This window comes from Mangifera indica, chromosome 4, assembly GCF_011075055.1.
Source record: "Mangifera indica cultivar Alphonso chromosome 4, CATAS_Mindica_2.1, whole genome shotgun sequence".
Classification (NCBI taxonomy): Eukaryota; Viridiplantae; Streptophyta; class Magnoliopsida; order Sapindales; family Anacardiaceae; genus Mangifera; species Mangifera indica.
In genome coordinates, this window is record NC_058140.1 from 18,186,121 (window position 1) to 18,199,150 (window position 13,030).

The following is a 13,030-nucleotide window of genomic DNA, read 5'->3' on the forward strand; positions in this document are numbered from 1 at the left end:
AATTTTTTAATTATAAAATTCATCAATTTTTTTCATAAGTTTTAAAAATGAATAACTTTATCTCTAATTAAAGATTTTTGAAAAGTAGCATTCTCCTCTTCCCCCAAACTTTAGGTTTTTTTCCTTTCTACTCTGCCATCAGAGATTACACTTTCAACCCTAATCCATAGAGAAAGGTACACCCATCCCTCCCTAAACCACGACATTGTGTAGATTCGCTTGGATAATAAAGACATTGTCGTCGGCCAGACAAAACATTGTTTGGGTGATGTCTTTGTCATCCAGACAAAACATTGTTTGGGTGATGTCTTTGTCATCCAGACAAAACATTGATGAGTGACTCTTTATTTGGATTTTTGTTGATCCGTAGTCAAAGAGAAAAGTGAGAGATAAAACAGGAGAGAGGACGGTCGACTGTGAATATCGTTAGACGAAAAAGAAAAAAACTCTATAAAAAAAATTGTCACTTTATAAATTTTCAAAGAAAAATTGGAATGAGAGAAATTGTGAGATTTTTAATTTAAGAGAGAAAAAATATGATAAAATTTTAATTTTTAAAATTTTTTATTAAATAATTATTTTTTCTCTAATTTTAACTGAGAATCTTAATAGAATTTATTTTATAGGTAAATATGTGAGTTAAAAAAAAAATTGGAGGAATAAAACTTTAGATTTTGACCGTAGTTTGAGTGGAAATAAGTCTTTTGCCCTTTTAAAAATAATACCGTTCTGAATTCCCTGTCGTGGAATTAGAGAGTCAACTCAAAGCCTCTATCAAACCAACATTGTAAGAGAAATTCAGGATCGAACGTGTCTGCACGCGCTCCTTGTCCGCGTATAATGGTCTCTTATCAGACCTTAACAGACGCTTTAATCGAATCAAAATCCGATTAGTATTAAAAAAGTATCTCGGCTTTTCTCCAGTTCCGTATTCACAGAAGTGTACTTCACGCTCCTTGGAAAAATTTTTAAAACAACGCAATCCATCTATGTTGTCTTCTTGTCAATTAGTTATCGGCGACTCCAGGAGAACTCCTCCAGAACTCCTCCATCACGTAACGGTCAGAGTTTCTATCTCTGACACACAACAGGTTCCCCTGCGTTCTTACAGAAAAATCAAACATGAGTTCTGTCCTGCAGGTAATCATTCTTTAAACTAATCTCTCAAATTTCCGTTCTCATTTTCTTCTAATTTGCACTTGTTATCATTAACGAACGATAATTTATTCATGTTGATTAAGGGTTTTACCAAGTCGCTTGCCATGACGGTGCTCTCGGAGATCGGTGACAAGACTTTTGTCGCCGCCGCGGTTAGTAAATTGTTTAATTTTAGTTCCTTACCATTTTTTTTCGTATTTGGAAATGATTTTGGGTGGATATATGGGTTTTTTCTAATTACTGTTAATTAGTTTGAAACAGATTAGGATGCATTTGGGATAATGAGGAATTTAAACAGTATCTTGGAATTAAAAAAATGATAATGGAATCAGAACCTAGGAAACAATCTGCAAATCCTTATAATCAAAGGGTTGAAAATGTGAGCTTAATGGTGATATGAGAGCTAGGAGTTTGCAGGGAGCACATGAAGCAAATGAGAAATTTCCCTGCTCCATATTTGACTTGTTTTTGTTTCATCTGGCGAACTTTTGTGTCTAATGAAGTGTTTGTACTGTCTCATGCTATTGTGCATATGGTCTTAAAGAAGATCCTTTCTGTAGTCATGTTATATTATCAGCTAAATCATTTCATGATTGCATCAAATTAGTGTTGAAGAAACATATCTTGAGTGAAATTGTAATTAAGAATGTGTATAAGTTTCTCAGAGGAAATTATATGTGTTTACTTCTGCATTTCAAGAGGGTTAAACTATTGAAAGTTGCCTTGATACCAAAATCATTGTAATCAGTATTATTTTTAGTGTACTTATTCCTATATTGCATGGATACTAACAATTGTTTCCGTGATAACAAAGTGGAATATAGATTGTTTTACTATCAAGACATTATTTAATTTTAAACAAATGATCTTGTAAACATTTTAAAGTCAGCAAAGCTAATTATTCTTCATATTTTTCGGAGTTAGATAATTGTCTTCACCTTTGGTGAAATTCAATAGTTACACCAGATATGCATTAGCCTAAAATTTTCAGATATAAATTTTTCATTTTATGGAGAAATCATGATGCTTTTGAAGTTTCAGCAAGAAAAAAAAAGGTCTCTTCCACTTAAAGATTCTCTTTAAAGTTGTTCTACATGCTTTAATATTGATATATTTTACATTTCTGATTCTAAGACTCTGAATACTCCTTTTTATTTTTTAAATTTTAATTGAAATTTTTTTCTCAATATGCATATCTTACATTGTCCTTTATGTTTCAAGATCTTGGCAATGCGCCATCCAAGGAGACTTGTCTTGTCAGGTTGTCTTGCAGCTTTGATTGTAAGTATACTTTTTGTATTCCTTTCGTTACCTTCATTTGATTGCAAATCTAAACATTTCTTGTGAACTATTGGTCTTTAGGTGATGACTATTCTCTCTGCTGTTGTTGGCTGGGCAGCTCCAAATCTTGTAAGCAGTCTCATACTTTGCAAAAAGCTCTTATACTTATGGCTTTTAATTTATTTCTTGTTTCTTAATATTTACTTAATGCTTGTAAATGGTCTCTGCTTATTGCCACTGCAAGTGTATAGAGCTAACTCATGGAATGATTAGAGTTTCAACACCCTCTTCTGATAGATATTTTACTGATATGCCTTAAATTGTTATCGACTAGAAATGTCTTTCTAAAAACAGAAGGAAAAATATATCATAATCAAATTCAAGTAACTCTAAAAATTACAAAAGAAAAAAAAAAGGGGGCCTAGATGTACCTAACTCCTCATCTTTTCGTTATCGGTTATCCATTATTTAGGAAGAAGTCTTTTACAATCTGCTGGATAGCAGACATAAGTTTGTTGGGTGGTATTGTAATTATAATAAGCTTCAGAAGAATGTAACAAGTAACTGTACAGGCAGAAGCCATCCATCAATCATTAATTGCTCACCCATACCTTGACAAATCAACAGATAAATTAGTAATTGGAATCTAATAAATGGGATGAAACATTCATTGGTTCACTTAAGAACTAAGCTTACTGTTAGAGATTCATCTGAGGAGGATCACATACTTAATCAATCAGAGGGAAAGCTTTAAAAAGAGATGATCTAACAGCAAATTTATTTGCTGTGTGATGTTCAGATCAAGTTTGCCAAGAATTTTCCCAAATGCACAACCAATCATCTTGAATATTTTATATAATTGGCTGATCGGCTAGGTTAGTGGGGCCCTTGTTGAGTCCAGAACTATGACTGGGGAATAACTAAGGAATCATTTTTGGGTGGGTTAGAAAAGATTTTTAAAAACTTTGTAGATATCTATAAGTCAGGTTCTTGATTTCTCCTGTTACCTTTCTCATCTGGTTTGTTAACTTATGCCGTGTGATCTTAAAACATGCAGATTTCTCGCAAATGGACTCATCACATAACAACATTGCTGTTCTTTGGGTTTGGTCTATGGTCTTTGTGGGATGCTTTTACTGATGGAGGGTAAGCTTTTTAGTTTTGCTGTTTCCATTCCCTTTTCTTTTCCTTTGCTAAGCATGTTTTCTCACTTTCATGCATCAATATGATTAGGCTTCACTTGCACAGGAGATAAATCATTTATTTATTTTTGTATTATTTAACAGGGATGCTGAAGAATTGGCTGAAGTTGAAAAAAAATTGGTCCGTTTTTACCTTTATCATTGCTTACCTTACACTTAGCTTGAAATTTTTTTTTTTAACTTTTGCTTGGTTGCACTGACAGGATGCTGACTTCAAAGCAAACGCAGGAAACATCAAAAAGGGCAGTAAGGTATGGCTATAACACCATGATATCATGAATTGTGGTATTGACTATACAAATTATTGATGTAGCTCTCCAAACTATATGAAATTTGTTTTTAAAGGCTACAGCAACTTAAAATGTGCATATTTTTCTAGGATCTTGAAATATCTCCAATTTCACAGATAAAGTTAACCAATTAGTGCTTTGTGTTAATATGTACCGTGTACTATCATAGAGTATGATAACAATGAAACAATCACATTATAACTCTCTATATTGGCGACATTGTTATGTCTTTTTTAGAAAGGTTCATAAAAGTTGGATGCATTTGGGTGGTATTTATTTTATTAACATCAACTCTTTTCTGCATGCTGTGTAGTATGTTCATATTTTTCTTACTCAAATGGATGTGATTTATTCAACTTAATTTCTTTTCCCATCTCTGCTTCTCTTATTGATGATTGAATTAAAAAAAATCGCTTGGTCACTCTACTAAGGGAAGAAAACAAATAGAAAAGAATCTAATGGTGTTGTTGAACGAATATATAATTTTTTATACTACGTATTATTTGAACCAAGTGTATATTGTGTATAATTTCTGGTAAAGAATTGTTGTTTTTGATGTTACACTAGCGACTGGCTGATCTGTATGTCACACCAATGCTATCTGCTCATAGCTGTAAAATTTCTAAAAAATTTTTGGCTTTTTGGATATTCCAGAAATGTCAATTGCCAAGTATGTCTGCTAGTATCTTGTGTGCTCACCTTAAATCTTATACGGAATGTCTGTGTAGAGAATGATTTGTTTTGACCTTGTTGAATGAGGCTTTCAGTCACAATTTGACATAGGTTTGATAGCACACTGGTTAATGTGTGCATTGGTTGGTACCGCATGTTCTTCTTCCTTATTTATAAACATTTCATGAGTTTTCCCTGCCTGTGTGAGCAGTAATAAGTATTTCTTACAAAATTTTGAACCAGTGATATTATATTTTTTAGTGTACTCCAGGACATTATGTAGTCTGCTACTACATTTTTTTAAGTCATTTCATTTGGATACAACTCTCTTTAGTGAATAAAGGGTTTATGAGCATTTTTGAAATATTTTCTATTATTTAGTTGTAAAAACAAAATCAGTTTCATGTGGTGACAATTTTTTTCTCAAACTTCTACTATAGCGCAAGAATGTGTGCCATGGTGGTGGAAGGTATGATAGTTATTATAATCAGTAACCAGGGCCGCCAATTTTAGTATGTTTCAACAATATGGTTTCAATGATTTGAAATTGCTTTCTTTCTATATTCCCAGGACGATGATGAGTTGAAAAAGAAGCGGCCATTTCTCTCTCAATGCTTCTCTCCAATCCTCTTGAAGGTTAATATTCCTGAAAACTGTTGAATTCTAAATCCTGCAAGCCCATGCTTACATTATCAGTTTGACCTTGTCTTACTATGCAGGCATTTTCTATTACTTTCTTTGGGGAATGGGGTGACAAGAGCCAGGTAAAATATTAATTACAGGACTGCATGTATCCTAACTGTTGTTTCATCTCTATGTTTCTCTGACATAACTGCCTGTTCAGCTGGCTACTATTGGTTTGGCTGCAGATGAGAACCCGTTTGGTGTTGTTCTTGGAGGAGTTGTGTAAGTTATCATTGCCGCCTTGTATTATATTGTTATTTTGTGCTGATACACATTATATTACATGCATCTGTGCTGATTGTTGTCCCTTCTCTAGAGGACAAGCATTGTGTACCACTGCTGCTGTCCTTGGAGGAAAGAGCTTGGCATCTCAGATATCAGAGAAAATGGTAATCTTGGACACTTTCTTTTTTTTTTCTATTATGGTTTATTCACTTCATCTATTTTATTGAGCAGTTGCAATAGCTATCTTGATGCAGGTTGCACTCTCAGGTGGAGTGCTCTTTATTGTTTTTGGATTCCAATCCTTCCTTTCCTCAGTGGAGTCATAAAATCACACTATTCATGGTATGTGTACAATTTCAATATATATAGCATGTGCTAGAAATGAACTTGCTGTTTTTGGCCTATCTGGGTTGCTGGAAAATTCTATATACTAATTTGTCTGTTAGGCCATGCTATTTCTCCAAAAAGTCAGATCAGTCACTGGATCAGAACAAAATATCTCTGATAAAATTTCTAACTAAATATTCCCGAATTGATTGACCGATGTTGCAGACACTTAGATATGTGCCACCTTCTTAAGTTCATATTTCAACTTTTTTTTTCAAGCCATATGACAATAATCAATGTTTGTCGTATCATTTTCTATATATCTTATCTTTTTTGTGGTAATCGTAGATTAATGCATCATTATCTGGGATAGAAAAGCTAACCAGAATAGAAGCAGATGTTAACTTTTTTTTTTTTTTCCTTTTGGAGGTTGTAAAAGGCATATGCTCATGATTCTAGATGGCACCTTGTGTCCCCCACTTGGAACCATAACAATGAGTTTTTATGCCTACCACATGCCTGCAGGGATTAGAAGCCGATTTGGTGAAGCGAAGAACATTTCATGTTTACTCTCAGAGCTCTGTCATTTGCCATGTCAAGCATTGATATTATTTTTAAGAGAATGATTCAAACAAAAAAGGAAACAAATTCACGTTGCGTTATATTTATGGCTCTTTAGCGTAGTTAATGAATGAATGAGTTCTTTGTCCTTTACTCAATTCACTCTATTTTGCTGATCTCTTTCTTCCTTGCATAGCAAGGAAGATGATAACATCGCCAAAACATCAAATGGGGAAGAAACAAAATTTAACATTAAAATTCGTATCACAAAAATTAAAAATTATTGTCGCTCCTGGCTCTTTCCACCATTGTATTTATTCATGATATTTTTGGTTCAAAGTCATCAGGTCTGGATAAAACAGAAATGTCAATTTCGAGCTAAACAATCAACACAAGTGGGCAGAACCTTAATGGGCAATTAAATTAAATTTCTTATAGGAAATATCTAACAAAATTTATTTATTTAATTATTTTGAAAATTACTACCACCCTGCTGTCTTTAATTTGACCACAGGATGACTGAGGTTCATACAAGAGCACTATTGGTTTTATATACAACAATCTAACACTTTCGAATGAGTAATAAACCCAAGGGATTTTTCTCTAGGGCTATAGTTTCAGCAACAACCACCACTTTCAGGTTCAATAGAACTCAGTAGCCCATTGCCTCTTAGTTGCATGCAATGATCCTCTGCATCTGCCTGAGAACAAATAATCACTACTGACAAACCATTGTAGTGTGCTTCTTGCATGATATTAACTGCATTGTCCAGAGTCATTCCGGGAATAACCTTCATCAATACTTGGACAACATACTCCCGTTTATTGTAGTTGTCATTGTGCAATATCACCCGGTAAGGTGGAGTTGTTTTCTTTTTTTTCCTGAGACGAGTAAAATATGGCACCACTAATTCTTCAGCATGCCATTCATTTGATTCTGTATAGAAATGAGAAATATTCTATGTTGTGCACAAACGTCCACACAACAAAATTGCACAATAATTCAAGAGTAATTCACACTTGTAAGAATGAAAGGAACAAAACGATTTCAAGTTAATGGCTTTAACTTGAGATACATTAAAATGATTATTCCACAAGTGTCTTCAAGTTGAGATTGGTTTCTAGATTTACATTATCCCAGCTAGTATGGAAAAGATCACTACTCAATGAGCTAAGAAAGGGTTTTGAATATGTAACTACTCATTAGCATTTTAAGTAAATAGCCAATTTCAAAACTTGAACACAAGGTCATGCGCTTAGAACCTCACAACTTCTACAATTTCACCATGCAATGGTCTACAAATATACCATATATTCCAAATTTCATATCCAACTTGATTTCACATATCTAGTTGCATTCATGAAAAGATAAAGATACAACTTACTGGTTCCAACCAAAGATTTCATTAGGTCAATCTTTAATATTTCCCAGTGGAACACAAAAAACCAGCTCAAAATATTGGCCATATAATACCTTAGATCAAATTCAGATTCTCGACCAGGAGTGGTTCTCTCAATAACTGGCCTCTCCAACACTCCTCCTTTACCTGGTCCTGTAGCTGAAACAGCCATGAGAATGTTCCGATTGGCATATGCTCCTCTACAAAGAGACTGCCTGTCCCCTATTCCACATACTATAATTAATCATTACCTCATTATCTTGACAATAGAAACAAATGATATAACACTGAGTCTACTTTACCACAATTAGGAATTAAAAATAAAACATATCAGAAAGAGAAACATTGTAATTTTGCATATCACAATTCTCACTTTCATTCATCTATTTTAAGGTACATCAAGAATCTGTATTTTGAAAGGTCTCCCCAAGTTTATCCATCTAGCCTTGACTTTCATGAAAAATTAATAGTATTTATCTTCTTTCACTCTTTCCACTTCAGCATCCACACAAACAGGATCTAAACTTTTCCCACATCACTTCACTTCACATCACCTCTTTCCATTTCTCTCCAAACATCAATATTTTTATTCAAGAAGGAAAATTTAACGGAATTCACCGACAGCGATGATGCTCAGATACTTATTACAGCTTGATTAACAACTAAATACTCAAATACAAGACATTACATTACTCCAAATTCATTTCAGCAAATTCAAAAAAAAAAAATCGGAAACTCATATAAAAGCACATCATCCATCTTAAAGCCTAGTTGGGCACACACAATCCTTCCCGTTAAACTCAAAATTGAACATGCAACATAACATCACACTTAGAAAAAACCTTTACTAGAACCAAATCAAAGCCAATAAATTTACCCAGCAAAAATCAAATCCAAAAAATATAGAGCGTTGGATGAAGAACCTGGTTTGGAATTAAAGACGGTGTTGGCTGAAAGAGCTAGTCTCCCACAGATTGCAGTCTCCATATTCTCTCTCCCTCTCTTTCTCTCTCTCAGTTCTGTTTCTCCAACAATTTCCAATCAAAAAGAAATTTATAAAAAATAAAAAATAAAAACTGGAGGCCGTGGATCTGGAGACCAACAATTGGAAAGACGTCGTTTTCGTATTTCTCCAAACGACGCGTTTGCCTCTTTACCTCTCTCTTTTAATATCTATGCTTTAAAATTGATTTTTTTTTGCGTAATTACTTTAAAATTGAATTGATTAATACTAATGTTCATGACTAAATTTATTGAGTTAATATGGAAAGGTAGTTTAAATAATAAAAATGAAGTATTTAAAAAACATGGAATCAAAATTTTAAGATTAAATTATTATATTCCTAGCTAGTGCTAAAAAAATAGAATTATATTTTTTAATTCAAGGTATTTAATTTAATTGTCTTTTTCACTACAAGAAAATAATAATAAAGAAAGGCCCATAAGTCAACTGATTTTCTCCACTATAATTTGTGGGTGGATTGAAATTTAATAGCTTTATGTAATTAGTAACCAAATCTCACTTACATAATAATTGTATAGATGAAATAGTAACTTTATAATACAAAAAAGTGGTGGCCATTATATATTAATGTATCACTATCATCAATCATTCCTTTTCAATGCAAATCCTATCCTTTTGCATCTGTTTCTCCATTATATTTAAAAAAATTTAATTTATATATTTTTAAATTAACAAATATGATATATTGTCGGGTAAATAAATAATTTTAAATTAAAAATAAAATAATACTTAATCACATATATATATATATATATATATATTATATTATTAAACAAAAAAAGAGTGTTTGAAAATATTGGGATTGGTTTGAATAATAATATTACTTGTTGGAACATGGAGTGCAGATAGGACAACAAGGGACATCTACAAATACCATTATTAATCATCTAATTAAATTAAAATTATGTATAAAAGGCATAAGTGGAAGCATCTGTGACAATATTTCGAAACCCTCCAATGGTTGATGCCAACATTATGAACACTCCAATCACTATGCTTGCCTGCACAAAATCAAATTGAAATTCATAATATTAAGCTATGAACAAAACAGGGGAATTATTCATACATTTTTTTTTCAGTTATTATTAATCATCTTAAATTACCCAATTGATGAACCATTTGGTGCTGAATCTTTTTGGTTTCTTGATTGCCAGCCACATAATGCTAGGCAGCTGCAAATAATTAAATCATTATCAAGATGGCAGGTGATTGTGAGTTCAGTGAGACAGCTAAAATGGTTAATTCAGAAGGCTTACAAAATATGAAGTGGGGGCAAAACCAAATCCCCCAAAGAAACCCAGAAGATCTCCAAAGAATGGAAATGTCACTCCAACAAATAGCGTAAACGCTGCAAATTAAATAATGTATTCCTGAGTTGCCTTTTATATATATATATATATATATATATACACATAATAAAATTATATATAGATATTTTTTAATATATGATTTAGAACAGAAATTATGTGTAATTATGTTGTTTAATAATTTTGAATTAGATATACAGATAAATAGCAATGGGAACCTCACCTACATAAGCAGATCGAGCAACGATTCTAAGTAAAATTCCTGGTGGAAAGTTGAATTTTTTCATCATCGTCTTCTCCAGCATGTCAAAAACTGGCATGGCGAAAACCTGCAAATTTGTCTTCCTTGTTATATATCCCATATAATCATTGTTAAATTGACATGCTTTGATTCAAACCTGATAGCTGCCAATGACATGGACAACCACCATCAAGTTTGCAGCAGCAATGAGCCACTCAGGTCTTTTAAGGTTCATCAGCACATTATCTTCAACATCTTGGCCAAATGCCCAGTAGCCTATAAGGGCTACGGGGAAATAACATATTGCATTAACAAAATAGGCACCGACTGCTCCTTTCCACATGGGTATTTTTGAAGGTTTGTCAGGAGTTGATGGCATTGTGGCCTGAATTTCAAGCACCACTGCATGTCCCGCAAATGCAAATGATATTTGCCCCAGTGCATTGAACACTCGAAACATGTAATCGACTGAGCTTGTGCTTTTGTATGCGTAGCTAACGTTGTCAACTCTACCATGAGCCAAGCTACCCACCCAAGCTATTGTTGAATAGCTGCCACAAGCTCACCAAGATTATATTATTTTCCTATTTATATGCACATTCTTTTCTGAATAATATGAAATAAGATAGGCCTAATGAGTTAGGTTATGACTTTTTAGACAATACCAGAAGGAGCCCTTTCATATTTTATGTGATGTTTGTCTTGTTAATGGCAGGCGGCTGCACGTTTTTAATTACTTGAAGCTGCTTTACCTCACTAGTGCACTGATGGTTTTATAAATCATAAATTAACCAATATGTGACAGAGAAAAGAAGAGGCTCCTCTCCTTTAAACAATAAAATAAGAATAACGAAGAAGAAATAGAGAGAATTGTAATAATATAAAGTTTATGAGCAAATAATAGAGCCCGCCCGGCCCCCTGCTTTATCTCCTATCTTTGAAAGGAGGGGCGCTGCAACTTTCAGACGCCCACATTAAAATATATATTGTGCACAAACTAAATGCAAAAATAATAACTTTTTAGTTTTTCTTTTGGCTGTGATGAGCAGCAAGGGTCGAAGCTTAAACCACTCATATGGTTAATATTCTTCACCAAATCATATGGTTAATCCAAGTAATTAAAGCCTGAAAAGAATTTAATTAGGTGGTCTATAAGGACTAGAAGGTGGCGTCTTATTCAGTGCAAATAATGATTGACAGTTAATTGTTTTCCCCAAGCTACGAATCTTTCAGATCATACATAATTCTCACGATACCACCATTAAATCCACTGAGTATTCATTGATCAATTCAAACTAAATGAAGCACAACACAATTAGGAAGAGCTAAATGGTAGAGTAAAATTTCAGAAGGTACCTGAGAGACATGACAGCAGCGGCTAATGAAACACCGGCGACAGAATTAAAATTGGGAAGCTGAGAGAGGAAAAAATGGAGAGAACCGAATATGACAATCCAGTAAGACTGCCTAAGTGGTGTGCAATTGGTGCAGGCCATTTCCACGAATTTCTTAAGGCACTTGCCTCCAGTCACCATGTAAACAATATCACACCCAACTTGAACTATCAGCTGCTGAGGAAGCACAATCCAGGGACCTAGTTTTGGTCCAAAAGCATGCTTACCCAGATCAATATACCGATCAAAGCGTATCCCGGGAACACATTCATGCAGGTTTATCATTTGCCACATTGTGTTCAACGTCATGCACCAGGATACCGCCAACACCATTGTTCCTGGACCCCTGAGTAAAAAATGTGCGCATACAATGAATTCTGTAAGTTGAATATTTAATATTCAAGGTTAATTTTAAAAATTCTGACATACCATCCTAAGTAAGCCATGGCATAGGGGAGGCTGAGGACGCCTGCGCCAATCATGGCAGTGACACAGTGAAAAGTCGAGTACCACCATCTGGCGTGGCGAGATCGGTCTCCTTGGATCCATTTTTCGTTAGATTCAACCTCCTGTTGAAGTTGATATAGAACAAGTAAGATTTAAAGAACAAACTAATAAAGAAGAAATTTAGCTTTAGAGTTCATGAAGTGGAATTTGCAAAGAAAGGACGGTGAAAATGGGCTCACCTTTGGAGTTGGAGAAGCTGAAACCATATTTGCAGGCATAGGCAAAGAAACAAACAGACTTCTGCTCTTTTAATGTGGGAGTTGAGAGATCATCATCGTGTAGTTGAGCTGTAGTGGGAGTGCTTGCTGACTCAAAGGTAAGAAAAGACCTTTTACTTTAATTTCCAAACTTATTTAAAGTAGATTATAATCTGATTATTACACAAAACAACTGCCTTTTATTTAGTAGAGCAGAAGTGTTAGTAGATGCAATAAAGATTAGTTGTAAATTCACATATCTTAAATTATGGAAGCATCCGATTCCATTGTTACCAAAAGCAAAGAAATATTTAAATAGCAACCCCACTATCAAATAAATATTTAAAGGGACTGAATTGATATTCTTTCTCTTTTCATTTAAATTAATAAGACATACGAAAATATTCCTTTGAAAAAGAAAGTAAACTAGAAAGAGACATTGAGTAAATACTTATTGTGGTATATCACTAATCAGATGACTTCCATGGTGGCATAATTGGGGTGTTTTATGAATGGTGAATCTATCCTCAGTTTCTTACACAATTCTACTTGGTTACTTC

The 13,030-nt window shown here is 33.7% G+C and overlaps 3 protein-coding genes across 9 annotated transcripts; 1 reads left to right on the plus strand and 2 right to left on the minus strand.

Annotated features, from left to right (window-relative positions):
- The first annotated feature begins 972 nt into the window (after window positions 1-972).
- Window positions 973-6,558, plus strand: LOC123213394 (GDT1-like protein 4). Of its 6 annotated transcripts, none has more exons than XR_006501698.1 (13): window positions 973-1,140; window positions 1,242-1,310; window positions 2,380-2,439; window positions 2,521-2,568; window positions 3,497-3,585; window positions 3,726-3,762; window positions 3,845-3,892; window positions 5,174-5,239; window positions 5,323-5,367; window positions 5,448-5,509; window positions 5,604-5,676; window positions 5,753-5,854; window positions 6,269-6,558. XR_006501698.1 is itself a non-coding variant. In XM_044632822.1 (13 exons), the coding sequence occupies exons 1-12, from the start codon at window positions 1,123-1,125 to the stop codon at window positions 5,836-5,838; spliced, it is 687 nt and encodes a 228-aa protein (XP_044488757.1). In that variant the 5' UTR covers window positions 977-1,122; the 3' UTR covers window positions 5,839-5,854; window positions 6,279-6,558. The 6 variants fall into 6 exon arrangements, 3 of the variants coding, with proteins under 3 accessions (XP_044488757.1, XP_044488758.1, XP_044488756.1); XR_006501699.1 differs by having other exon boundaries at window positions 6,279-6,558; XR_006501700.1 differs by having other exon boundaries at window positions 6,365-6,558.
- Window positions 6,559-6,842: 284 nt separating this feature from the next.
- On the minus strand, window positions 6,843-8,921 carry LOC123213395 (ATP-dependent Clp protease adapter protein CLPS1, chloroplastic-like). Of its 2 annotated transcripts, none has more exons than XM_044632825.1 (3): window positions 8,724-8,921; window positions 7,875-8,034; window positions 6,843-7,282 (listed from the first exon to the last, which is right to left on the minus strand). In XM_044632825.1, exons 1-3 carry the CDS (start codon window positions 8,785-8,787, stop codon window positions 7,018-7,020), a joined length of 489 nt encoding a protein of 162 aa, XP_044488760.1. In that variant the 5' UTR covers window positions 8,788-8,921; the 3' UTR covers window positions 6,843-7,017. The 2 variants fall into 2 exon arrangements, with proteins under 2 accessions (XP_044488760.1, XP_044488761.1); XM_044632826.1 differs by having other exon boundaries at window positions 7,875-8,022; window positions 8,724-8,907.
- Window positions 8,922-9,547: 626 nt separating this feature from the next.
- On the minus strand, window positions 9,548-12,573 carry LOC123213424 (lysine histidine transporter-like 6). Its single transcript, XM_044632858.1, has 8 exons — window positions 12,453-12,573; window positions 12,196-12,335; window positions 11,729-12,112; window positions 10,530-10,923; window positions 10,355-10,460; window positions 10,081-10,172; window positions 9,928-9,996; window positions 9,548-9,825 (listed from the first exon to the last, which is right to left on the minus strand). Exons 1-8 carry the CDS (start codon window positions 12,489-12,491, stop codon window positions 9,727-9,729), a joined length of 1,323 nt encoding a protein of 440 aa, XP_044488793.1. The 5' UTR covers window positions 12,492-12,573; the 3' UTR covers window positions 9,548-9,726.
- Between the last annotated feature and the right edge of the window lie 457 nt (window positions 12,574-13,030).

What these genes read in the sequence shown, in the direction of transcription:
- LOC123213394 (XM_044632822.1), top strand. An exon ending in GATGCTTTTACTGATGGAGG is followed by an intron (nt 3,586 to 3,725) that starts GTAAGCTTTTTA and finishes ATTATTTAACAG; the next exon opens with GGATGCTGAAGAATTGGCTG. An exon ending in TCTCTCCAATCCTCTTGAAG is followed by an intron (nt 5,240 to 5,322) that starts GTTAATATTCCT and finishes CTTACTATGCAG; the next exon opens with GCATTTTCTATTACTTTCTT.
- LOC123213395 (XM_044632825.1), bottom strand. Translation starts at nt 8,787, where the DNA reads ATGGAGACTGCAATCTGTGGGAGACTAGCTCTTTCAGCCAACACCGTC. An exon ending in CGTCTTTAATTCCAAACCAG is followed by an intron (nt 8,035 to 8,723) that starts GTTCTTCATCCA and finishes GATTAATTATAG; the next exon opens with TATGTGGAATAGGGGACAGG. An exon ending in GAATCTGAATTTGATCTAAG is followed by an intron (nt 7,283 to 7,874) that starts GTATTATATGGC and finishes TACTCGTCTCAG; the next exon opens with GAAAAAAAAGAAAACAACTC.
- LOC123213424 (XM_044632858.1), bottom strand. Translation starts at nt 12,491, where the DNA reads ATGCCTGCAAATATGGTTTCAGCTTCTCCAACTCCAAAG. An exon ending in GCTGCTGTCATGTCTCTCAG is followed by an intron (nt 10,924 to 11,728) that starts GTACCTTCTGAA and finishes AGCTTGTGGCAG; the next exon opens with CTATTCAACAATAGCTTGGG. An exon ending in ATGTCATTGGCAGCTATCAG is followed by an intron (nt 10,461 to 10,529) that starts GTTTGAATCAAA and finishes ACAAATTTGCAG; the next exon opens with GTTTTCGCCATGCCAGTTTT.